The sequence below is a fragment of the Gasterosteus aculeatus genome, chromosome 18 (assembly GCF_964276395.1).
Source record: "Gasterosteus aculeatus chromosome 18, fGasAcu3.hap1.1, whole genome shotgun sequence".
Classification (NCBI taxonomy): Eukaryota; Metazoa; Chordata; class Actinopteri; order Perciformes; family Gasterosteidae; genus Gasterosteus; species Gasterosteus aculeatus.
Genome location: NC_135706.1, coordinates 10,639,997 through 10,667,469, shown reverse-complemented (window position 1 = coordinate 10,667,469; position 27,473 = coordinate 10,639,997). Strand labels below are relative to the sequence as shown.

General features: G+C 47.7%; 1 protein-coding gene across 4 annotated transcripts in view; it reads left to right on the top strand.

The window, feature by feature from the left end:
* Positions 1–11,405, top strand: part of LOC120808164 (prospero homeobox protein 1) — a 31,782-nt gene extending 20,377 nt beyond the window's left edge. For all 4 annotated transcript variants that reach the window (XM_078093192.1, XM_078093193.1, XM_040160830.2 and 1 more), the window contains one exon: positions 10,311–11,405. In XM_078093192.1, coding sequence (XP_077949318.1) covers positions 10,311–10,496 — 186 coding nt within the window. In that variant the 3' untranslated portion in view covers positions 10,497–11,405. The remainder of the gene's footprint in view (positions 1–10,310) is intronic.
* The last annotated feature ends 16,068 nt before the right edge of the window (positions 11,406–27,473 follow it).

Below are 27,473 nucleotides of genomic sequence, written 5' to 3'. Positions count from 1 at the left end.
GTGTTTCAGGAAAGCCAGTGCGCTCTCAATGTCAGCTGACAATAGACCTTTCAAAGGCTTGTGTTAAGAAGGACCTGGAGTGATCTGGGTTTTCCTGTGTGAGCGTGTGTGTGTGTGTGTGTGTGTGTGTGTTTGTTAGAGGGGTCGAGTCTATGTGTGTGTGTGTGTGTGTTTTGTTGTTGCTGCATTTCCAAGTGTCCTGTTCACCTCGAAGGGTAGAGCCGTCCCTTGGACCGGCCTGGCATGCTGGCAAAGCACTTCTCCGGTGTGTGTGTGTGTGTGTGTGTGTGTGTGTGTGTGAGTGTGTCACTTTGAGGGGGGAAAAAATCTCACTGTTATCAAGGTTAAGCGTCCTACTGTTTTAGTGAGAGGAAGGGGAGAGAAAGAGGGGGAGAGGGGGAAGCGGGAGATGGATAGATAGGGGATGGAGGGCGCGAGCTCGGAGACAAAGCGGTGAAGGGAGGTGGGGAGGGAGAAAGGGAAATGGGAAGGGGAGAAAGAAGGGTAGAAGGAGAGAAGGGGGGTGTTGGGGGAGAGATGACGTGCGGGGGAGAAGTGCCCTTGCGAGCAGTGGGAGTTTTGCAGCGCTCACATTTAAAGTGCTTCACTCTCTTTCACTCTGTTTACGTCCATCTCTGTCTCTCTGTCCGTTATTTGTCCACTGGGGCTCCTCTGTGTGCACCCGAACACACACACACACACACACTTCCCCACATCCATCTTCGGCCCTCTTAAGGGAGGCTTTGAAAGACTCTGGCAGTCAGAGGCACTTGTATATATGAGGTCAGAGCGTAGCAGCAAGAAAAATGACACTGCTCCTCCGCTAACACCGCTCACCACGTAGCTTTCGATTAGCGAGCGGGGACGTGGGTTTGAACCAAGAGGAGGGCGACTCTTCACCTACAGCGATGAAGCAAGGAACCGGGAAGAGAACAAAAACCTCGGAAAACGCAGGTGACAGGCCCGTCGTTTGACCCCCCCCGCCGACAAACTTCTTCTTTTCCGACGCATAAATCATCCCGCCACATCTCACAAAGATGAGACAAAACCCTCATTCTTCCCTCCTGGCACCAGGAAGCTACTGTTGAAACCGGCTTAAGGGGAACAGCCTATTTGCATACATAAATGTGAAAATTTGCAAGAAGACAGACAGCGAGGACAAGGGTGAGGGAGGCAGGTGAATAAGTCTTCTGTTGGACCGAGGAGCTGCGGCGGCGGACGAGGGAGCGAAGGTGTTTTGCATATTAAGGTTTTTTTTTTCGCTGGGCAGGTGTCTGAGAGATACAGGAGCTGATTAGAGTTTAGTACAAGGAAAATTTGCCCAGCCATGCAAATTCTAACCCCCCCCCCTCTCCCCCCTCTCCCCCCGACAACCCAACCGCCTTGGTGAGCACGAAGACTCTGCGTGCTAAGTGTTTGTGTGTGGCTTTTTGGTGTGTGTGCGTGTGTGGTGGGGGGGGGGGGGTGTTATTGGTGTGTGATCTCGTGTGTTTGTGAATGCAGGTGCGTGGGTTTTGTGTTCTTTTGCTGTTTGATGCCGGTGCGGGAGTGGTGTGTTTGTGTGTGTTACATATGTGCGCGGACACATTTGTTATGTCTTATGTACGTGTGTGTGTGTGTGTGTGTGTGTGAGTGTGCGCGTGAGTCATAGAGGTAATGTGGAGATGGAAATGTACTGGATGTGTGTATCAAGATGCCCCAAAGGCCTTTTTCTGTGGATCTCACCCCTTTCTCCTCCACCTCCTCCTCCTCCTCCTCCTCCTCCTCCACCTCCTCCTCCACTTCCTCCCCTACCTGCCCGCACCACCACTTGAAACAGGAGCCTACGCAGATTCAGCAAGCACACACACACACACACACACACACACACACACACACACACAGTTTTCCCTTTGCCAGATTCTGCATCATCAAAGTTCCATCCACCTTGGTGGCGTCTTTGGAATGAATATGTCCTCTGTTTCAGTGATCACACGCACACACACACACACACACACACACACACACACACACACGTCTGTGGCCTTTCTTGTTTGATGCTAATCTGCTCTGTCACTGTGCCGGCCTAATACGCTCCCCATCTCCCTCCAAGCTCCTCTTTTGTCGCGATTGTTTCCCCTTTTCCTTTCATATCCCTCCTCCTCGCTCCCTCTCGTCGTTTCTCTCTTCCTTCTGTTGCCTCTCTCCTTTCATTCTTTCATCCTCTTTTGCATGTCTTCCGCTACAACCCCCCCACCCCCCCCACCTCTCCCTCGCTTTTTTCCCCCCATTAGGAAGTTTTAATGGCATAATTGTCACATTCCTTCTGGCATAATGAACACCAGCAGTAATTAAAGAGCTTGCCGTTAATTACCTAGACCCCGGCTCTACTTTCCTCTTTTCTCGCCAACCCCCCCCTCTTTCTCTCTCTTCTACTCTTTCTTCTCCGCTTCTCTTTCGCTCCGTCCATCGCCATCAAAGTCTTCCGAAAACAAACCCGGCCTCCCAAAGCCTTGACTTTGAGCGGGGAGCGCTTTCATGTGAGGACTCAAGTGAAAAATCTCGCTTAGTGTCCTTTTCTTTATACTCCCCGGCCCCCTCTGCCCGTCTTTGAACCCCCAATGACAACACACATCATCTTTCATAAGACAGGAATGTGTGTGACCTGGTAATGGGAGAGAGAGGGAGAGAGGGAGAGGGAGGGAGAGAGGTGGGGTTTAATAGAGAGGCAGTTTTATGATGGCTCTGGGAAACTCTCAGATTTCCATAAGACAGACGAGGCCAAGCTTCCTCTGTCAGTGACCACTCCTCCCACAGAGGACACACACACACACACACACACACCTCGGCCTTTAAAAGAGGAAGTCCATCTGATCTCTATGTGAGTGGGAGATACCAGCAAAAATTGGTGAGAGGCCTTCGTCCACACACACATGCGGGTATCGCGTGTCCACTCTTATCAGCTGCTCTTTCTCCCATTGGAAAGATGTCTCACTCCTTTTGTCCCCCTTCCTCTTTTGTGTGTCCATCCGTCTGTCATCCTTCTATTTGAATTTGATAACGCCCCCCCCCCCGCACACACACAGACGCACACTCAGCCGCAGTGCTTGTTGTTTGTTTGTCTTCGCCGAAAAGTAACGAAACGGAAGAACTTTTTTAAAAGTTTCACTGCCGCTCCGTCACCGGGCTGCATTCCAGCTTCTCCTCCGCTTCTCCTCCTCCCTCCTTCCCCGCTCGCTCGCGTCTCTGCAACTCTCCATCCATTACCAGAACCGCAGAGAGATGAGAGCAGATGCTGTCTGTCCAACCGCCGTGCCCCATAGCTTTGTGTGCTTCACCTCTCCTTCCCCCCTCGCTCCCTCGTTCCTCCTCTTCACGTCCCTCTCGGGGCTCCATTTGTTCTCAGCCCAGAGAGGCTGATGTCTATTTTCTCCTCCTCCTCCTCCTGCTGCTTTTCCCCTCCCTGTCTTGCACTCCTTCATTGCTGGAAGGGGGGGGGGGGGGGGGGGGGGGGGGGGTGCGCGTGGGGTGTGCGTCTTTGACCCGGTTTCAACCTCAGGGGATTTCAGGTGAAAAGGTCACGGCCGTTGCACTGGATGCACAGGCAGAGAGACAGATAGGAACATGTACGAACGTACATATGTTCCTAAGAACACGCTCGCGCTCACAGGTGCGGTGCTTTCGGTAAAAAGGCTCTAGGGTTCTCTTTGAAGAGCGATTGAAGACAAAAAGTGGTGGAAGATAGAGGGAGAGAGATGAAAAGCTGGCAGTATAGATTTAAGTTCTGAGCTGCCAAAAATACAACCAATACAATTTGCCAGTGGGTTTATGTCAACCACACACACCTCCCCTAACCCCCCCCCTGCACAGTGTCTGCTGTCATTCCCCTAATGCCTATCGCTCTCATAGAGAAAAGGTTGAAGTACACCGAACTCCCCAATGTGTTTTTATCACGTGTGCCCAGTACAGCTGTTTGTCATATCCAGCTGCACAAAATAAGTATAGTAAAGGCACTCTTTGTATTACCACACAAGCTTCTGACACCTTCTGATTCTACGTAGATAGTTTAGTTTAGAGATAAATGAGGGCCGTCGTCTGGTGTAACACAAGCAGGATATTAAGTAATGGAGGTAAAAAACAAGAGAAAATAAAACCGAAATGACCTTAAAGGATGAAAACCACAGGAGCTTAATCAGGAAAACGACCGTTAAAGGGCTGATTGAAAGACTTGGTACCGGTGAGGTCACGGCGTTCCCCAGTCGATCCTTTACAGATATTACAGCGAACTCTGACCCGGGCCATGGGCATAATTTGTGACCGGTCTTGGCTTATTAAGGAGATTTAAGGGAAGAAAAGAATAGAGAGCGGGATCATCTGCTTCTCGCTGAATAGCCGGCGAACTATCACGGGCCCCCGTTTGACGTGGCCTGACAGGTCTTTTCTTCACTGCGCGCTGGCGTACGCCTCGGTCTGTGTGTGTGTGTGTGTGTGTGTGAGAATAAGCCACTTCCTTCTGTGCACTGATTAAGTGACCGAAGCTGCGCGTGGGGCCGCAGGCGTAGCAAGGAATCACTTAAAGAACCAACACCATCGCTTCCCTCCTTTTTCTCACCTGCTCGCACAAACATACCCTCTCGCTGCGCTCGTCCAGCGATTGATTCTCCTCCCGGTTTCCCCCTCGGTATAGACCCCCCTCCCCCCCCCCCTCCGCCCTCCTCCCTCGGCCCGCTTTCCTCCACTCCTCTCCACGCTCCTCCCTCCTTCTGTCCCTGGTCACCTTGCGAGGGGCAGCCTGCTCTGTGGCACAGCTGCTGATTATGTCATTATTTCTGGACCATTTTGGTCTGTGTGTGTGTGTGTGTGTGTGTGTGTGTGTGAGACTAATGAAGCGTGGCAAAGGGACTCATGCCAAAATGACCAGGGCGTGCATCAGAGCTGCAGATGTGTCAAAGCAACCCCCCCCCATTCAAACACACACACACACACACACACACACACACACACACACACACACACACACACACACAAACATTTCCCCTGCTGACGCCAAACTCTCCCTCCGTCAATTCATTCTGCAGTTTATTATATTTCTTTCTTCTCCTGCCATCTTGTTCTCCCACTTGCCCTTCCCTCCTTTCTCCTTCTATACATCCTCCGTCGCGGCAGCTCCTTGCTCTCCGTCGTTTATTGTTTGGCCGCCCACCCTCACCCTCCTTCCTCCCACACCTCCATTCTTCCTCTCCCTCCCTCCCTCTGTTCCCTTCCTCTCCAGATGTCCCGCTCCTATCTTCCAGACTCCCTCGCTCCTTTCTTTCCCTTCTGCCTCCTGCTCTTTCTGTCTCTCTGAGCCGGGTTGACTTCCTGACCTCCGGGGGCCCCATTACAGCGCTCTGTGACCCCCCCCCCCTCCCCTCTTCTCTCAGATGGCTTTCTCTCAGCCTGTGTCTGCCACACGATCTCAGACGATGAATTTATAAGTCTCTAAACCAGGGCTTGGACTTCGATTCCTGGCTTCTCCTGCTGTGTGCAATTCTTTTGAGTACAGATCATTTCGCTGTCTGTTGACTGGGTGGGTATAAAGTTACCCCCCCCCCCCTCTCCCTTTAGCACAATTTCTATTAAACAGAGCAACGAGGAGAGGTGGCCGGAGGGGCGGAAATAGTTGTCAAAGGAGGCCCCGATATGAAATAAATGTGCAGCCTGCCTGCGTGTGTGTGTGTGTGTGTGTGTGTGTGTGTGTGTGAGGGTGGGGCTGGGGGGGTGGAGGTAAGTAAAGATGGCAGCGGGGAAGACGGGACAGAAAAACGACTTCATCAGTGGCTTTGACCCTGTCCTGTCCTTGACTCCCTGGCGGAGGTGCACCTTGAGAAAAGCCCATGTGACGCTAGTGCTCGTTCTCACATAAGCACACACACACACACACAAGACAGTAAGACACACACACACACACAAACATATATACACAACAGCCCCTCAAGGCTCCCTGTTCACAAGGCTATCAGTGGACTGAGTGTGGCTGGTGTTTGCTCAGCTTTGAGGCCTGTTTCCCGTCGTAGTACACGATTGAGCACGGAGATAAACAGATGAGTGATTGACTCATAAGGATTTGAGACAGATTCAGGGAAATCTAAAGGTTTAGAAATGTAAGAAAGCGTAAGTATTCCGTTGAGACGAGGGGTCCGCTGTTCTCCGTTCTCGTCAGCCACGGTTCTTATCAGCGGGGGGGGGGGGGGGGGGGGGCGGGGACAAGCAGCGCGGGGAGCAGGAAGAAAAGGGGACATGGGTTGTGTTTGCCTAAAGTGACAGTGTGGACCGGGGGCTTATCGGGGCCTTTGTAGATTATTGATCAGAAGAGATACGTGAGGCACGGGGGCCTGTGTTTTTTTTTCGAGGTTCGGGAAGCTCTGGCTTGGCTCACTGAAATGTCAGCGGCCTGCTCAACTTCCATTTCATGTTTTTTGAAACACTTGTTTCGCTTTCAGCAGAAGTGAGAATATTCTTAAGCTACAGAAGCGTGTCAGACGTCAACGGCGTTCAGCGCTGAATACAAAATCCATAAATTCCCTTTCTCACCCGCAGACAAATACAGCGAGGGAAAAACATGGGAAGTGTTGGTATTCCCAGGCCGAGTCGGGGTTAGGAATTAACCTGGCTGGCAGCGGGGGCCTTATGTTGTGTCCCTGCGTTTCATCCTTCAAGGCTGCGGCTCGAGCGAGCGCACACACTCACTTGCGCACACACACACACACACACAGCCTTATCTTCCAGGGTCTCATCTTGTTTGGCCAACGCTGTGTAAATAGAAGGTGCAATACATCTCCTGACAGTTCCCAAAAGCAAAAGGGAGAAACACGTTGGCCAAACAAACGGCTCAACCCTGAGTCACCGAGAGAGGAGAGATTTCTCAGGCTTTACCCGAAACACAACCAAAGACACACACACACATATACACCTGCGCACAGTGTGTGTAACAGTAGCCTTTATTCCAGGGCTTGGGCCTCTGGCTACCTTTTTTTAAACGTTTGTCTAAGCAGTCTTAAGACGGGGGGGCCGCTGCCGGAGTGAATAGGTCCCTGCAAGCCGTCCACAGGCTCCTATTGTCCTCCGTCATATTTTATTATCTCATCAAAAAGCAGGAAATCCGATTCCCTCTCTCTGAAAAAGAGCTTATCCCTCTGTCTCAAAGCAACCTGTCACAAGAGAGGGACATGGAGAGAATGAAGGGGGGGGGGGGGGGTGAGGCAGAGCGGGGGGGAATGAGAGTGATTAACTGCCTCATCGCTGACCCCCCTCGTCCGAGAAGTCCCTGTTTCTTTCTCTCTGTTTCTTCAATTCCTTCATCTCGATTGGCATTTACCCAACGCCGCTGTGTCCTTTTGCTGATTCCCTCCTTTCATATTGTGTTGCACAGGGGAAGAGTCGCAATAACATCCGTTTTGGTGAATGTTTTTTTTGGGGGGGGTACCCGTCACCACACAGATGCTTCACTAAGATCTCAGACAACGTTGAAACATTCAAAGAGCAGAAAATTGGTTGAATCTCTTCTTCTTTCTCTTCTCTCGTCTAACAAACTGCAACCTTCGTTCTGTCCTTCTGCTTCTCGCGCTGTTCTTTGGTTATTTGCACATTTACAATATAGTTGTACTAATGGTCCTGTTTCTTCCTTCCGCTTACCTCGTAAACCATAAAATTGTGCTTTGATCGCAGACTTTAAATGCACCCTGTTGACAAGGCCGACTGTTTTTCTGGCGCTACCGTACAGAGACACTGATCAAATCCCATCACAAGATTGTGAAGTGGTCTGGCAACACGAATGCAAATGAATAACTTCACCTGCACAGTGTGATTGGGTCTATATTCCCATTTGAAGTCGAGATCACACAGAAAGTTTCACACAGTTATCTGTCAGCCGCTGACTGACTAAGCAGGCTTTCATCATCGTTTTCCCAAAAGATCATTTTGCCACACAAAAAGCCAAAGATAACATGTCCTGATTCATTCCGCATCGGAGAAATGTTTCCAAATCCAAAGACAAAAATATTGCATTTTTCAAATTCTGCTGGCATTGTGTAAATAAACCCTCATCACCTCTTTCCAGGAGTCATTCACACAAACTCAGCCCTCCATCTCTACTCTTCTTCTTCCCCCCGTCCTCCCTTCCTCCCTCGCTCCCTCCCTTCCCCTCCCGTCCTGTAATTTTGGGCTTTGCTGAGAAGTTGTTAAAAAGCCCTATGAAATATGTATGAAGGATTGTGAGCCACGCGATCGCCCCCATTTACCGGACAGCCGAGCGAATGAACGGCCACACTGGATTATCCCCCACAATGCCTCTGCAACAAAGGCCCAACAGCTGACCCAGGAGAGGGACAGAGCGAGAGCGAGCGAGAGAGGGAGAGGGGGGAGTGCGAAGGGGGATGGAGCGGGACAAACAGTTATGGCTCACTGCTGGTCGGTGGGCCGCATGGTCGCATGCACAGCTCACACACACTTCCAAAACAAAGGCTTCTGGGACGGGAATAACTCCCTCTGCTCTGTCACTCCGCTCCCTCTCCTCAGACGCTTCTCGGCCCCTCCTTCTCTCGCCGTTTGCCCTCCCCCTCCCTCCCATTCTCACTCCCTCAGTCAAGAGGATCTGAAATACCAATGCCCTTTTCTCCTTGACATTGCTTTCTCCTTGTAGTCAGCGTTTTGCTGTCCTTTTATAGTCAAAACGTCAGGAGAAATTCCATGCAGAAGTATCCTTCGTAATGCGGCATAACCCCCCCCCCTCACCCCTGCGTCTAACGGCGCCGCACACCGGCCCGCCGGCGAGGTCTTTTTGGGGAAGAGCCTGCGCACGCCGGCACAGGCGTTTGCGGCGCATACACACATTGTTGCCCTCGCACCGGGGTCATTGTGCCAGTATTTCAGACAGCAGCCCAAACAATGAATTATATGCACTTCTGTCCCAGCAGAGGGGAATTCAATATTTGGGGAATTGGGTTAGCTTGTGTGTTTTCTTGCTCTCAAATACACACACACACACACACACATGCAAGCGCATGCAAGCTCCTTATCACGACTCACTCGAGCAGTGGACAGAGATATCCACACACGCACCAAACACACGGGCATCTTAGCCTCCATTCATCACCCCGAGGGGGGCCGGGTGGCTGTCCCAAGTGTGTATAAGTGTGCATGCGCGTGTGTGTGTGTCTGTGTGTGTGTCTGAGCGAAAAGAGGCACGCCTGTGTGTACATGTCCGTTTGTGTGTGTGTGTTCCAGTGGGCGCTAACCTTGCCGTGTCCTGACACTCTTGATGAGTATCTGCAGGACACTGGAGGAGAGGAGAGGAGCGGAGTGCGCACAGTCAGGCATTCGGGCATGTGTGTGTGTGCATGTGTGTGTGTGTGTTGTGTGTGTGCAAGCATCACGGGAGGCGGGCGCGGAGACAGTCAGCATTATCCAAGCAGGTGACCCCTAGAAGGCTTCGTCGCCCCAGAGCTCTGAGACGAGGAGAGACACCAGGGTAGCTTGTGTGTGTGTGCGTGCGTGTGTTTGTTCAGCATTATGTGGACCTCTGGAACTGTACAGGATGTGTCATCTCCTTGGCACAAGGAGGTGTGTGTGTGTGTGTGTGTGTGTGTGTGTGTGTGTGTGTGTGTGTGTGTGTGTGTGCTCACGCCTGCATGACTCTGTGTGTGTGTGACAGAGTGTTGGCTTGGGGGAAGGTGTCACAGATCTTTGCCAGACTAATCATCTCCATGGTGTCGGTGAGCGCTGCTGTCAGGGACACTAAAGAGGCGGCGTGTCTCCCCGTTCCCAAAGCATTTAGTACTTCCTCTTTGGCCAGCACCTCTCTCGCCGCTCGGCTCCGTTTTCTTGTTTGATCACGGATTTCTTTTTTTTTTTTACAGCGGGGCTCATAAAGATGTCACGCTGGCCGTGTCGCTGGTAGGGAAATGGGAGGTGTGAGAAACCCGAGAGTTCACAAGAAGTGACTTTTCTCAGGCTCAACGCCTCAATTGGCTTTTAAGGAAGTGGGTACTTAAACAAACGGGAAAATCATGGTTTTATATCCGTTGTGAAATTATGAGCATATTCTTCCGAGGGAGGAGATGAACACTCCTTCCCGTCTGATGTGAAGGGAAAACATTTATTTGGTCCTGTGTGTGTGTGTGTGTCGTCAAAAGCGACGCATTGTGGAAACCGGATAAAACCCTGGTTATCATGATTTACTTTTATGATTTACTTTTAAGTCGATAGATGATTTTGACGACTTACAGTTTATTTTCTCCTTGAGCGCCTTCACCATAAATGACTAAAAATGTCTTTCCTTGCTGTCTGTGAAGGTCCCCGAACGCTTCCTGGAGGTGGCAGAGATCACGCTGAGGGAGTTCTTCAACGCAATCGTGGCCGGCAAAGACGTGGACCCGTCCTGGAAGAAGGCCATCTACAAGGTCATCTGCAAACTGGACAGCGAGGTCCCCGAGGTCTTCAAGTCCCCCAATTGTCTCCAAGAGCTTCTACACGAGTAAATTCCCCTCCTCCTCCTCCTCCTCCTTCTTCTCGCACGATGCTTTGGCTTAATTTCTCTGATTTCATAGAATTTAAAAATATTCTTTTTTGTTGTTGTTTTTTTCTTCCTTTTTCTCAACTTTTCCTTTGATTTCCTGTTTAAAGAAAGTAAATAAATTATTTTTGAATGTATGAAAGTTATGAAGTAGCATTCCCAATCTGCGGCCTCTGTGGCGGTTCCTAAACGACCTAGCTATTGTCTCGTTGTCCTTATATGATAATTCCCATGATGGTTATTATTATTATTATTATTATTATTTTTATGATTCTGAAATGAAGAGACTCTGATCTTATTGGGTGCTTTTTCGGGCCCGTGTGAAATCCTCCGTTTGGCTTGTTTTACGATCAACACTAACAGAGTCCACAGTGTGTGTGGAAGGAGATGCTGGGTTCCCTTTTACACCACTCGGAACCCCTAAAGACTTTCAATTGGACCCCAGCGGCGTCCCTCCAATCCAGTTGGTGTCCAAATGAACTTTCTGCGCACAGCAGGTGCCCAATAGACTTTGCTACTGAAGATGTCCCCTGTAGGACAGTCACACACACACACACACACACACACACACACGTGCACACAAAAGCACGGCCTAGTGAGGCTACTGACTGGACTAAGAGCGGACTCGGTCTGCACCAGTCCGCGGGACTGGTTTCATAAAGCTACTGAGCTCTACTATGTTTTGAAGTGTGCTTTTCCTACAAATAGGGCATTGTGTTTATTGGGTGTACATTATTATTTAGATTATTATTATTGTTGTTGTTTATGATTATTATTATTTGTCATCACTGCTTGCTGAAGATTGGCACTTCGAGATTTTGTTTGTCCCTTGATGCTGTTCGCAAAAAACAATAAATTATTGCTATTAATATTATTCCAAGACTTTAGATTCTGAAATATTTTGCCCTTTTCCCATCCCCCTCCTTGAACTTGTTTTTGTTTGTCCATCTCTGAGGTGGACTTTGCTTTGTTTATTTAGTTTTTTTTGGTGCTGTGGGGCAACTCGCCTGCAAAATGTTTCTATTTGGGATTTTAATGGCGGGCCCTCAAAAAGGTCTTTCTGCACGCCTTTGATGACAAAGCCCACGTTGCACCCGTCTGGCAGCCGCGCTGGAGAAGAAGTAAGGCGGCAGGAACCAGTGATGCAACGCGCAGCGTAGAAGTGTGCACGGGAGGCCTTTTGCTGCGTGACCTGCGTTTTTATACGGCTACGTTTCACCAGTCCCGCTTTGATAAACAAACCGCTCCCACCAAATGAGCCACTTGTTCAGCTTTAAAATAAATTGTTGTAACAGATATGTGAACGTACAATGATAATAACTGAATAACTGCACAGGTTGCTTTTTTTGGTCTTTTTACAGCAACGTTCTCTTAATCATGTTTGAAATGAAGTCTGTTCACACGGAAGGCTTTTATTGTGATGAGCCGTTACCGGGCGTAAACGGCATTATGAAGTTATTTCACTAGCAGTTGATACTGGGATACATCAGAATACTGCGCCAGTCGAAAGACGGTGTTGCTGAAACACTAGAACATTTAAAACATATAAATAGAAGCACGGCAGAGAGGAAGAGTATTAAAGGAGGGCAGAGAGAGACAGAGAGAGAGGTGAATATAAGCTGAAACACAGTTCTTTAATTCGGCTTCAAGTGGAGCTTCCCCCACAAACAACACACACACACACACACACACACGCTGCTGCTTTCCTCCATGTCCACCTGCCTTTGAGTGATCTCCATGCAACAATACGAGGTCGGAGGTGAGCACTCACCACAGGGGTAGATGGAGGCGCTCTCAGCGCCACAAAGAGCGGCGACAAAGGCACCGAGCGAGGAGCGACACGCACCTGAAGCCCCCCCCCGCTCTGCCCCCAACCCCATCCCTCCAACCCCACCCCGTCCCACGCCGGCAGCTTCATAAGACCCAACGTGTGAATCCGCCGAAGCCCGGCGAGGCCCACTTGGTTTGAACGGCGTTCCTTTCACTTGTACCAGAGATTACAATCCCAGATGTTGCACTCGCAGTTGCACGTGACATTCTAGTGTTTTCTTCATCCCATCGGGCTTTTTAAGAGCTTTTAGAAGCAGTTAGTGTGAAAGTTTGAGGACTTGAAGGCTTTCTGGAGTGCGTGCGAGCGGGCTGTTGGTTCCACCGCGGCGACATTATCTTACGGTGTGTGTGTGCGTGTGTGTGTGTGTGTCTGTGTGTGTGCGTGCGTGTCCCAAAAGATCAAAAGGAGCAGCTTGCTTAACCTGCTGACTCGTCTAAGCGAGACAAAGCGCCTGACAAAAGGAGGCCGAGAACGACAGGGAGCTACTCCCTTCATTATGTCCCCCCCACCCGCCTCTCGTCCTCCCACGAACAGTGTTCTTAAGATCCGGGAGCCCCGAGAGAGCGAGATGGACGCGTTTCTCACTGAAAGATGGGCCGTGTACGTCTCAAAGCGACAGCCGAGGGCTCTAAAGCAGCGCAAACAAAGGGGGAAGGAAAGGACACTTTTATCAAATGCACAGATTATTATCGCCCCCCCATCCCTCCCTCCCTCCCTCCCTCTCCTCCTGCAACCCCGCCCTGAAGTTACAGTTCCTGCGCCTAAAAAGATTATAATTCAGGATAATGAAGACTTATGTGCAAAAAGGATTATCGAGACCGTAATACCGCAATGAAAATATTTTTCTCAAGTTTTTTCTTCTCTGGGGATTGTTTGATTTTAAGGATGACTATTGAAATGCATATATAGCCTTTTTTAAGAATTGTAAAAGATAAATCTACGGAAAAAAATATATACAAAAGTGGAGGTTCCTTGAAAGCACTGTTGTTGAATTGTTTTATAAAATACATTTTTAGTGATGGCTTTGTTTAAATCTGTATTCTGAATGAGTGACTTGTTGGTAGATTAGGAGCAATAGCTGTAGTTTCTTTTTTTCTTTGCAGGTTTCGTGACCAGTTTTGCTTTTGGTTTCTTTACCTTTTGTGCATTTTTTTTTTTATGTCTTCTCAAGAAAACAGAAAACTAAACGTGAAATCCGTTTCAGAGTATGAGATATTACTGTTGTAAATACTGTAAGAATGACACAAAGAATAGCTGTATAGTCTTTTTCTAGGGACAAGTAAGAACGGTCAGAGTGGTTTAACAAAAAGAAAGAGTGACGACCCACTCGCACCAACTGGACTCTTACCCACTTTTCCAAAAACCCACAGAGGAGATGCCCCCCCCCCCCCCCCCCCCCCTCCATGCCTTTAACAGGGGCCTGTTTCCAGTCGGCAGTGCCCTCAAAGTTGCACCAGCATCCATTTCTTTAATTTTTGCTGACAGAACGATGCATTAGACTAGAGGTCGGTGCGATGATGATGATGATGATGATGATGTCACAGAGACCCGGTCTCGCCCCAAAAAGACAAGCGTTTGACCCGAGAGCGCGAGACAGGAGCTCTTTGTCACCAGGCGGCCAGTGTCGTGGGGGGGGGGGGGGGGGGGGGTGGCACATTGTACACAGCGACCGTTTAAAAGAGAAGTGATTTATACTCTTTTTTTTTTTTTTTTTTTAACCGGGTTCAAACTGTTGGAAAAAGTTTGGACTTCTGGGGGGAATTTGTGTACGCTTTGCATTCTGTGCGTGTCGATGACGTGTATCTGAGTGTGTGCGTGTGTGTGCGTGAGAAAAGACCGATTATGAGAACCTGTGAACCAGTGAGTGACACAATTCTCAACACTGTGCCCCCCCCCCCGTCCCCCCCTCCCGGGATTACCATCCTGACATGTAAATGATTCTCATTAAGCGCTGGCAACGTGTGTTTGGTGTGTGCGCGTGTGCGCGTGTGTGAGTGTGTGTGTGTTGCGACAATTTCCTCTGATCTGTTTTCTGACCTGTTTGAAAGGGTTATTTGTTTCTCAATGCTTTCAGTGGTAATTCATTTTTTTTATTATTATTATTATTATTATTATTATATTGCTCCTCTTATTTTGTAAATATCAATGATGTGGACTTACGGTGATAAATACTGCCTTTGTGTAACTTAGCAATATGTTATGTAAATAGTGTTTTGTTGATGCTTTTTGTATGACATTATTATTCAATTCTAGTCAGTAATTCCAACTGGAACAGCCGTGTTTCCATTACAGTCTGAATAGTTACACACAGGTTGTAAAATGAAACTCAAGACATGGCTGTTTTTTTATGTTGTTGGTGTGTATTTGTCTTGCAGATTTTGTGTAATTTATTGGTTTAATTTATCCTAATTTATTTGGTGTTGTTTTCTTTTGTTTTTCAAACAGGGAAGGCTGTACTGCATTTCATTACCAATTTGAAAGATTCTAATCCCCATCTACCTAAAATTACAATTTAAAAAAAAGGTATTCTAGCGTCCTCATTCAATTGAGATAAATGATTAAATGGAGATCTTGGCAGCTGAACAGACGGTTTTGAAGAAAAAAAGGTTGTTTTGTTTTGTTCCGGGACGGGGCCGAGGGAGAGCGAGGAAGCTGACACTAGTTTGAAGCAGTTTTATATTTTCTCTTGAGATTTTTTTTCCCCCTGTATCGCTTTGGCCCGGCCCAAAAACAACCAGTAGTCAAATTGCCTTTCGTGCCTTCACCCTCTATGAACTGAATGTATGTGCAGTATATATGCAAGCTTGTGCAAAATGAATAAAAAAATGAAATAAAAATGACAAAACGTAGAAAACAAATGCTGTTTGTTGTTTCTTTATCTGACTTTTTACAGGGTGGCAAATCTTTAATGCAAACAAAAGTCATTTGAATGACACAATGGATGTGCATCTTTTTGCTCAACTGCATCACTGGCTTCTCCGAGTGACTCAATGCACTAATGAGCGCTCTGACAGCAGGCCTCAAATGTGTAGACATGTATCTACTGGATAAAAATAATGTAATGAATGTTTGATACAAATTTAACCTGTGTTGACTAAAGGGCTATAACGATTATTTAGGATTATCTTCTAGATTAAAAGTTTTAGCTTATTTGCGAGAAAATATGTTTTATATGTAAGTGTTATAAAAGGAAATTAATTAAATAACTTTTTTATTGGACCAACGATCCAAAAGCCCATAAAAATAAATAAAATATAAAAATATTTCAAATTCTCACAATTTGAGAAGCCTTGACCAAATCATGTTTCGATTAAATGAATCAAATAATTTGTGTGTCAATCAAATCATTTCTGAATCAACAGAATGAATTCCCTGCTCCAATCAATGAACTAAGTGTGTGTGGCTGTTCAAACTAGGGAAGCGTTATAAAATCAAAAACTGAAATGAAAAAAATAAAGTTAAATACTGATGGCAGACTCTATCCTAACGACACTTTCCCGCATATTTTACATTTCTTTGTAATTTCATGAATGTGTGAGTCTCCTTCAAAAAATACACTTTGGTTGAAAAGAGGCTTGGCGTGTTCCCTCCCTCCGTCATTGTGCTGTTTTCTCATCATGACCTCTGTTGTACTTTCCATCGCTGCAGCCCGTTGCTCTGTTCTCTTTTTTTCTTTCTTTTGTTCTTGCCTCACTGCTTTTTACTCTTTTTGCTTTGATGCTCATTTTCGGAGTCGCTTCTTTTGTGTTTCTTTCTTGCTTGCTTGCTTTTATTCTTTCTTTTTCTTTCCTCCCCCCCGCCCCCCCTCTCTCCTGTGTTCCTTTTCCCTCTCGTCCTCCGCCCGCCTCCCTCCGCTTGCCTTCACCGGAGGCTACGGCTCCTCAGGTCGGGCTGAGACAGCATCTTTGTACAACACCGACCGTCTGCTCAGTAATCAAATACCATCTGTCGCTACATCTGAAGACTCACTCTCTCGCTTCCTCCACCACACACACACACACACACACACACACACACACACACACACACACACACATCTGTGTTTCCCACTGGAACTGTGTGTGTGCGCTTTTATGTACAATGACCTGTGTACTTGCAATCATTTCACCTGATTCATTCTTGGCCTGTAGGAAGTCACAGGAGTCACTTTCACCACTTCTTGTTTTTTCCACCTTTCCCGCTAGGGGGTGGGTGGGGGGAGTCAAAGGTCATTGTCTTCAGGTATCCGTGTTTGTTCTGTGGCCCTGTGTGTCAGCGAGACCTTGGCCGCTGTATCAGACGGGAGATAGTGGACTCTAGCTCCTCAGTCTTGGATCAACGGCGCTCTATCTCAAAGGCTGCCAGCCTTTCCCAATGTTTGCCCAATGTTTGTCCCTGGTCCGGCACAGAAAACGTTGACACTGTCCCCAAGGTCCCCTCTCCAAGTCCCCCCCCCCCCCCTCCCCCCGTGGTCACTCGTTATCACATGCTCAGGTTCAAGAACATTTTGCAGTGACTGTTAAGAGTGTGTTTTGCCAACTGGAATTGTTTTCTTTAAGCTTTCACATTAGTGAGACGTGTGTTTTTAGAGCTTGAAGGCAGTGTGGGATTTACAGAACGCCGACCCAACAACAAAAAGAACAGTTTTTTTTGGAGTAAATATCTCCACACATGTGCACTGATGTAACTCTTCATGCTCATGCTGAGGAGCCTTTGTGACGAAGAAACACAAGAATCCAGGTCCTCGTTTCGATTTCTTCTCCGTGCGATCCTCCTACCAACGACCAAATGAGCTACGCTCTCTTTGAACCACTTTGACACCTACACCTGCAAAATGACTGCAGGCTTAAAACCAGAATATTATTATTTTGGACTTTTGTTCACAGAGGGCGGTAATCTGTATGCATGTCTGCCTGCATTCGATTCATCGTTGCAGCTACAATGAAAGTTTTCACACGGAAATGATTACAGTTCCAATGAAAAAGCTCTAAAACGGATTTAAATACTGCACAGATTGATGGATTCATTCTTGGCGTGTTTGTAATTAAACACTGTTGTGGATGGAGCAACACACTGGTTTCATGCTCCATAGATACTGGCACAATGTGGGATTAACTCTGGGTCGCCCACATTTGGCATCCGTGACGAGGACACCTAGTGGTCAGTATGTGCATCGTTGACGTTCTTATATCATCTTTTTTATCATCTTTTCTTATATCATCTTTATTTATTTTATGCCCTTTTTATATTCAGATCTATGTGTTTCTAATTTGTCGTATTCGGATTAGCGCCCGCCCCCCCCTCCTTTCTTCTCCTTCTATCTTCATATCACCTGTCTGTGTGTGTGTGTGTGTGTGTGTGTGTGTGTTTGTGCGTGCATGCCTTTGTTTTGTGGATTTTGGAAGATTCCAGTTGGACAGATCATTGTACCCCCGTTTTCCTCCCAATCTCTCTTTCTCTCTCATTCTCTCTCCTTCTGTTTCTCTGGAAGGCTCCGACACAACTGGAGCCTCGGAGGCTCAAGAGAGGAGCCTGGGAAAGGAGGAACAAAGGGCCTTCCGTCTGCAGCAATCACCCCTTGGTCCCCTTGCCTCTCTCCCCACTGGCCAGTACCCCAAATTAAGACTTCAGACAAGAAAATGGGCTCACTCGAAAAGGGAGAGTAACAGAGAGAGCGAGAGAAGGACGTCCATAACAAGCCAAGAGGAGCCGAGCGACAAAGCCCCCGTTGTCGGGTGGAAGGGCCCCTCTGTCGCCGCGAGGAGAACTGTCGCCGTGTCAACTTGGAACCCCTTGTTGTGAGTAACACAAAGACAAACACAAAGCGTAATGAACACACGCATAGAACGGAAATGCCAAATGCCAAAGACACTGTTCACACACACACACACTCGCGGCCACAAAGGAGGGCTCCACGAGCTCGGTGTTCAAACTCACGCCACGCATCACGCCGAGCACATTCTGACACTCCAAAGCGAGAATAGACAGTGCAGGTGAGAAGACAGCAGGGGTGAATCCCCACGGCGCACCTTCATGTTTACTGCCAAAAAAGGTGAGGCAGTTTGGCGAAGTGAGCAGGGAGGAACTTCCCTTAAAGCTGAATGAGCGCGAGCGTTTGTGAACACGTGTGAGAACGTGTGTCAAAGGAAAAGATGACGGCAGGATGAATGACGTATGCGCAAGACCATGACTCCCATTGACACGCGGCCTTTAACCGGGTGCACCGGGTGTCCTAGGGGCAAACACCTGTCGTAGGTTGGAGGCTCTTGTGAAGGGCACACACACACACACACACACACACACGCACAGTAATGAGGCCGGGCAGGTTAAAGAATTGCAGGTGCCTTTGAGATATTCCGCCAACCACCCTAACCCAAAAATCTCTGCCCCCCCCCCCCCCCCCCAACTGCATAACAGTGCATTGGGGGCAGAGATTGAACTGCTTTGGCTTCTTCCAGTCAAAACTGGGTCTGGTGGGTCCAAGACAGATGGCACTCAGGGCAAAGCTAGTCTGGGCTCTGGATCTCTCTCTCACTTTCACTCCCTCTCACACACACACACACACACACACACACACACACACACACACACATCTCTTTTAATAGCCATTATTGGCTCCCTTTGCCTCTTCCAGATCCCTGAATCAGAAATCACAGAGGCCCATTATATTTCCCATTGACCCATTTGGCAAGATGGTGGGTGCATCGAGTGCTGGATTAAATCGAAAGCAGTTTATAATCCAGTAATTCTAATGTTTTAATTACTTAGATGAACAGGAGGTGTTTGAGCAAAGGCTAATCTCTGAGACATAAGGGTGAGAGAGGGAGAGATAGAGAGGGAGAGGCAGGAAGAGATTTGTCTTTCTCCTTTGCGACACACGGCCTAGTTGTGGAATATTAGCGCTATAATAAAAAAGTGTATCACCTGTTATCAACACCGATTAAGAGATTCACAGACGTTATTCTTCATATTAAGGCGAGGCAAGCAGAGGTGGGAAACAATCACCAAACGCCGATGTCACTGTTTATAGGTGTGTAATCTGCATAATGGGCTGCTTGTTTTTATGAGGCACCATGTTCTGGTTTTGGAAAAAATCTGTAATTCCAAGATGAAACTCCAAATTATCACAAAAAAAGTGCTGTACCTTTAGTGGCATTCATGGCTGTAACCGATCCCAATGATTGTCTTCTATAGCCACCCCTCCTGTCTATCAGGCTGTGGGACAAAGGCTGCTAAACCAAGGCTGGTGACCTCATGCCCGGGGGGGTACTGCGCCATACCGAAGGGGTCTTAACATCGTTCAACTTTCCTTCCGTGTCCGGGTCTGGGGCAGTTTTTTCGGAGTACAGAGAATTGCCTCGCAGTATCTCCCGAAGCCCAGGATGCACAGACAATCGCACACAAATGTTCCACACACATCCCCTTGATCCACGGGGCTGGAGCCTTGAGCCAGGAGTGAGCTTTAAGACAAGGAGTGACAACCGGGACAGCTGCAGGGGCTGGAAGCCAGTCTTAGCCGCCCCCCCTTCCACCACCACCTCCTCCCACACCGCCTCTCGCCAGCCAAACAAGCCATTGTTTCTGGCCAGGGCCTTTGGTATTTCATTTGTCATGAAATGGATACGGACACGGGAAGACCATGAGACTCTTTCTCTAAAAAAGAAGCTGCTACTGAGATGGCTGCTGCTTACTGAGCCCAGATTGCTAACTCCCCTCATCCTTAACCTTCTCGTACAGCTTGCCCCGAGCACCCTGCTCTGAACTATTAATAAACCTGCCTTTTCCAAGGTAGCGAGGTGCAGGGAGGGGGCGGTCCGAAGTGTATTGTTTACCGAAGGGGTTGTAGGAAGAAAGAGAAAGAGAGAGTGAGAATGTGGGAGGAAGGGAGGCCGGCTCATATGCCAATCTGTTTTTCTCATCCTTTTTCCTCTTGATTTTCCCAGGTTTCTCAGCGGACCGGTTAGGCATGTGAGCCAGGCGGGTTTTCCAAGTTGTGCTCGGCCGTCAATCTCTGCTGAGAAGAGTTTGGTTCCTTGGTTGTTATGTTATGTTACGTATCAGCCACCCAGTAATTGGTCTACCTTTACACGTCCAAATAAGCTGCTGGCACATGTTAACAGCAATAGGGAGGGTTAGGGTTAGGGTTAGCATGTGGTAAAGACGGTAAGATGTGCATCACCCCTCGCAGCTCCATCATCCTTAAATTCCTAAGTCTAAAAGAGTCCATGGGCACAAAAACAGTACCCCTCTATCTCCGTTCAAGGGCATTCGTTGGCACAACAATAGGACCAACTACCCCCCCCCCCATATTTTCCTTTACTCCCCTCCGTCCTCATTCTCCAACCCCTCCCGCCCCCCCCATCAAAGAGCATTCCAGCTCCAGAGCCCCCCTAAGCCCTTCACTCTGGGCTTGTCCATGTGACACGCAGACAGTCATCTTAAAGAATTGATTCACTCTGGTATCCAAAGCCTATGGAGTCTGGCTTGCCAAGACCCCCGGCAGGCGCCACTCATGGGGTCCAGGTACACAGCAGCTGCTCCCCAACAATAAAGGAAAAAATGGGGGGAAGATGCCGCCCTAACACCCCTCTCAAGCCTGAACTGGTCACCTTGAGCCAGTTGTTGCCTGCGTGCCCTCAGAGAATCGGCAACGAATCGGTTCCAACTTTTGCGTGAGGGCGGCTGTTGAAAGACACCTAAACTCAATGGAAAGCGATGCGCAGGTAAGCAGTAAAACCAAATGTAACAAATATTCCAAGACGAAGCATGAAGCCGCGCTACCAAGAAGCTACCGGGTTGGCCCGACACACATGAACGCCAATAAATAAGACAACGACGTGTTGTTTTCTCCCGAGGCACACCGTGTAGCAGCCCGGAGGTCAAGTGAAGGAGATGCAATCCCATCCCAGAAAACGTCACGCGCACATGCACGCGGGGAAGTAACAGCGGCTACGTCGCGGTGCTACAGAAAGGGATCACAAATCACTCAGAAGGAGACAGGAGAGATATTACCTCACCTGAAGTGTTTCCATAAACTCCACTGTACCAAAGCCTTGGGAAGTGGTATTACTCCTAAAGCAGGGATTTATGATGATGCAATCCAGCACGTCATCTATCATGAATAAAAAAAATGTAATGAAAAGACTGGGGCAGTGTATAGTGATTCCTGTGTGGTCTAAAAACGAAGAGGAGACGTACATCTGTCCCTTGTTTCTTAAAGGTGCGTAATACGTGATTTGGAGAATATCCCTTGCCTCTCAACTGCTCTCGATATATATTGATGGGCAAAAAAAAGATGCAGGAGCGAGAAAGAGGAGGTAAGAAAGAGCGAGGGGAGACGGGCTGCTGAGGAAAGAGAGGCGCTGAGGAGGTAAAGCGAGAGCGACGGAGAGCAAGGGGAGAAGAGGGGGAATTTACTAAAGCAGCTCAAGAGGGCACTCATTACGATATTAAACAAGATTTAATAAGTGAGAGTGATTTGATGAGGTGATTATCCTGGCCCATTAATCAAGCAGGCTTCTGGCCTTGCTGTAATATGGCCCATCTTTCCCCCCTCTGTACCAAAGCCTCTTTAGACGCTGAGCTTCTTACTGCGCTAAAGGCGCTTCAGAAACAACACCAGGCCAAAAAAAAAAGGGAAAAAAGGCATATTACATCTCGTCTCTCAAGCCTGCGGGTATTTCCGATGCTCACTCATCCCTTCGCCTGCCCGTCAGCTCTTGTGGTCCATCGGGTAAATTGAACTCCTTAACATCTGGGTCAGAAAGTAAAGTCTTATCAAGGGGGGCTAAAAGTGATAACTGGCAACGATAACGAGAAAGCATCTGTTGGCTTTAAGGCTTTTGGTTAGAGAACAGAAGGAAGTTGTACAGATTTCACTGGATTGTTTCGTAGAGCGGTAGGGGAAGCCTTTGTTTGTGTGTGTGTGTGATACGAGATACAAGTTGCATCACAAATGTTTATTTCTGCTCTTTATGCTCATCCAGCTCAGGTCAAAACAGTAATATGATTGACAGACCTTATAATCCATGCCGCGGAGGGCTGCAACGTCTTTCTTTATTTCCCTTTTCGTTTTAAAGTTTTAAATGTTACAATTTCCAAGTATTAAAAATGCCCTTTTGAAATTCCCTGTTTTGGTTCCAGTGACAAATCCAGTCTAAATCCCATAAATTGATCAATATGTGATGGTATGAAACAGAAAATGTTCACATTTGAAAAGCTGTAACAAGCAAATGTTGAGCATGTGTGCTTTATAAGTAGCTTAAACAAATAATCCATTGTCAAAATAGATGGTGATTAATTTACTGTCAACTGACTAATCAATTAATTTACTAATAGATTCAGCTAACACCATCATGTCTGTGAATCGTGCACCAGTGTATGTAATGTGATGTATATCAGCTTGAACATGTTCTTCATGTTCTATGCCAAGAAGCAGCTCCTTCTGTGTAGAAAATGTATTAATTTTAGTGAAGTAGAAGCGATTTGTTGGTCCGTTTATTAGTCCAATGGTTTTTGATAATGGAGGATTTTATTAATTTGCGAAACTGCTAAAACTACAATTTTCTGATTGCTGCCATTTTTGAGAAAAAATAAAATAATCAGTCAATAATGAAACAAACATCCCGTTTGTTACCTGACTGAAGCAGACAAATTGTGAAATCAAAGCAAATTCTCAAACTCTTCACATTACTTTTTGTACCAATAGTGGGAATAATTGATAAAGGAAGTCCAGTCCGGCACTACCCAGATACACATGTTAATTCACATGTATGATGAATAGAAGACAAGAGGTTAACTATGACCTCAAGAGTGGGAGAGAAAAGGTATTACAAAGACACCCAACCCCCCCCCGGAAACATTTTAAAAGCTCAAGTGGAAGAAGATTACCTTAAAGCAGGCGAGGGACGGAGCTTTTTCTGGGAACCGCCTGAGAGTATTAATACAATAAGCACAGAAAATATAATACAAGAATGTTTTTATCAACGTAATCCGGAGAGATGAGGCCAAACCAACCTGAACTATAATCCCAAGGAGAAGTTCCCCTGGTTATCTGTCATCTGGGACACACACACACACACACACACTTATGGAGACACACTCACACAGAGCTCCCCTCTGTGTCTCGTCCTGGGTTCAAATAATCAACAGATAATCTTCAAGAGGATGTTGTCCCTTTGGTCTCATCTTTACTGAAATGTCCCCACCAGCAGTCGGGGGTCGACGGGTCAACTGCTGGGCTAAGCTATCAATAAAAGGTCAGCTTGTTAAAAGTTCTATTTATACTACATGCCGACCCGTATTCTGATTACTATCTGGGCAATGGAACGGTTGCTGGTTGGTAAAGATCCTGCACTTGATTTAGGCTTAATTTAACTAATCCAGAGCCCTTTTTTTCTCCTAATTTAACAATGATCTGAATGAACTCTCATACATTTTTGGCAATTTATTATTGCTCTGCATCTCCGTTTACAGTATTTTATTTAATGTTTTCAATTTGAATTGCTTCTATTTGTTACTCATCATTGTGCTTTATTTGCCTCACGTAAAGTCACTTTGGATTGCTTATATTTTTGAAAAGTGTACACCCTCAATTGCCCTGCCTTTTTTTAATAAAAAGTTACCTCGTGATAAAGCAAATAAAGCGTTATGATTAAGGAACACCTAGAGGGAAGAACGGGTACACTTGAAGGACAGAATTCGCTAGCTGACACACTCAGCACTGTAAGACAGAGTCGCCTTTGCTACTGGATGTCTCTCTCTCTCTCTCCCTCTCTCTCTCTCTCTCTCTCTCTCTCTCTCTCTCTCTCTTGTGTTTCGGAGCTGCGTAATTTGAGTAAATGACAGGGGAACATCTGCTGTGCATAAGAGAGAGGCCAACACTTTAACATGCAGATGTCTCTCTCCATCTGCATTAATTCAATAATTACCGCAATAGAGGGAGAGGAAAAAAAACATTTTTTTATAGCTTAAGACAATGTTATCTGTGCCAGTTGGTATGAGGGGGGGGGGGGTCTGTGGTTGTGTGTGGGTATGTGTGCATGTGCTGCTGGAGGTTTGTGGGAGGGGGGTTAGATTATTACACCATTTAGCCGGAGCAAGCTGTCACATTGTGGAGAATCTCACTAATTCCATTGTGCCCTTGGTGAGTCACTGGCAGACTCCAAGTGACCGATGATGCCTCGACCCCACCACTTTGTCACCGGACGAACAGCGTGCGTTATACGTGTGTCTGTGTGCATGTGTGTGTGTGTGTGTGTGTGTGTGTTTTGCCCGTCGGCCGAGGTCTCTGAATCCCCAATTAAAGGGAATTTGAGGCAACAGCAGAGGATGACGGGTCAAGGCTCCGACATACCACTGAATCAGTCCCGGGGACATTTCAAATGTCAGGCCATCGTATTTTGGTTGGCGCCATCAATTATAACACAAACATTGGGCCATGGAGAGCATTCACATGAATGGCTTCCATTTAAATAGAGCGAATTACTTTATTGAGAGGTGGACTACAGCGTTTCATTTTAATCAAAAGCATTTATAAAGCAATCAGACAAATCTGATTATAATGTCCTTGTCTGATAAGGGGAACCGTTGACATGTGAAAAAAATATTTCAACGCTATTAAGAGGCTTTTTGAACAGTATAACTAAGTTTTGTCGAAGTAATTTACCTGCAGAGCTAATTGTGTAAAAAACGTAGCAGGTTATAAAATAGATTAACACGCGTTTTACCTAAAAGACGAACAAACACACCGTCGCTCCAACGACCTGTGACGGCTCGTGACCTCTCGAAGGAAAGGTCACCCTGTCAGCGAGTGGCTTCCAGACACGCTCGCCCGGACACATACAAACAATTAAGGATGTTTCACTGCACATATACGATTACACGCAAAGATAAACATACAACCTGACTTAATACCCAAAAGCATGCCCACGCTTGCTCTTACAGCCCCGCTGACACACGCTGTCCCGCACACACGCAAACACATCTGACTCTTTGATGCCTGCCAAACATAGGGACAAAGGAAACTATTTGTATACTGAGCAGGCCAACTTCCTTTGATTGCAACGCTGCTACTGTAGGAAACAATGCACAGGCAGGCGCTATTAATACACCAAGGAGAAAGAGAATTCCTCTTAGAGGAAAGCTCAAAGGAGCCATCGGACAGGCTATTTGCAGACTTACTGACTGATTGGATGACCGACCGCACTATTCTTACAGCAGTCTGCCCGTCTTGTCTTACTCGACTCCTTCCCTCTGCAAGGACTCTGACTTGTCGCCCGTATGAAATGCGGTGCAGCGGCGGATCAGTGGTGCACATTCCTGCATGTAGTTTATTTTTTCGGGCTATTCCAGCTTGTGCATGAGACACGTAACACATCCCCCCCCCCCCCACACACACACACACACACACACACACACACACACTGCTGTATCGCCACCACACGCTTGTGACATTTGACTGTTGGTAAATAGCTACCCGGCCACACTTACGACCGCCCCTCCTTTCTAAAAGTGCCCAGTTAAAGAGCATCAAATCCCCACTCGCTAAACCCACACAAGCCCAGCCTTCATTAGCATAGCTAACAAACTCCCCGAAAGAGCAACAGTGAGGAGGGAGAACAATGGCAGTCTATTAAAGGGGGGGATGAGAAGAGGAGACGAGGGGCGAAGCTATTGTTCTGCTCTTATTTAGCCCTTGGTGTCACCCTGCAACTGTTGTCACTTCTAAGTTTAGCCGGACGGCTGAAGAGGACAAGAAAGAGAAGGAGCAGGGAAGGCAAGGGGAAGAGGAGGAGGAGGAGGAGAGGAAGATGGAGAACGGAGGGCGGGTGTTCGGACAGGGACACATGGCGTGAGGAGAAAGAGGGGAGGATAAAGTGGGAGATGGAAAGAATGCAGAGTGAAGGGGATGTCAGTCTTTGTAACACCCAACGTGTTCAGAAAATCCATATTCAAGTCTCGAGCGATTGTCATCATGATGTTAGGGCTTGACTTTGTGATTGTGACTGTTTTTATGTTGCAGCTTATGTAGATGGTACATTCTGTCTAGTTTAAGATATTAAAAAGTCTTCAGCCCTCAGATTACAATATATTGGACAAATGTCATAGAATCCGCTCTGAGATCAGCTCAGGAGTAAGTAAAAGCCAACCCAATAGAGATGAATTTAAAGCTCTCTCCAGTGATTCCCTTCCTCTCGTGCTCTTCTTCATATGGCGAATTACGACGCAAACCAACAACCCCAGAGAGTCACAGTGAAGAAATGAGACACAACCCGAGGAGAAAGGCAGAGGGAGACAGATCAGCACAGCTGTCTGCTCATAAAGCGTCCGAGGGGTGAGGCGCTAAGCCCTGCAGTGAAAGCAGAGCTTAGGTGGGTGACACGGGGCAGCGGACCCCCACCCGGCCCGCAGTGGTCCGCCGCGTCGGGCCTGAGCCAAAGCAAAGACAAGTGGATAAACAGCGGGAGATGGGGCTCCGCCGGGCTAAGACGGCCGAGCAGGCGGGCAGGCGTCACCCCCCCAGCCAGGAGTGGAGACAGGGGGGGGGTTAAGGCTTAAGGCCCGGCTCCCTAACTGACTGACGGGGGGGACGGCAGACACTGTCTCAGTCAGTGAGTTCATCACGAGGAATGTAGATTCATTGCGTATTGCTCGGGGGAATAAAGGCACAATTACACAGGGTCTTGGCATGCACCCCCCCCTACAGCCCCCATTACATACATATACAGCCTCTCAGGCTCGCCCTGCCGACGACCCCTAGTTAGTGCGGCGGCCCGGGAACGGCCCGCGATGACAAGGTCACCGGTGTGAGGTGAGGAGGCCGAGTCCGCCGCCACCGCGGGACCCAAAGTGGCGCGGCGGCTCTTTAACCGCTCTGGATTTCACACACAGCCCTCGTCCCCGACCTCGTGGCAATTGAGGCATTAGCAGCTGCCGCTTTATGAGGTTCCCAATGTGACAATGCACATCCATCAACAGTCACGAGTCACACCCGCAGTGTCTTGTGGGGGGTGTAAAAAGGAGCGTTTATGCTGTTTGATCCTCGGAGAGGTGCTGATAAAGAGAACGCCGACAATGTTCACATGAATTATGAGACGGTAAAAGTGTAGATTTGCAATAAGCCCTCTAACA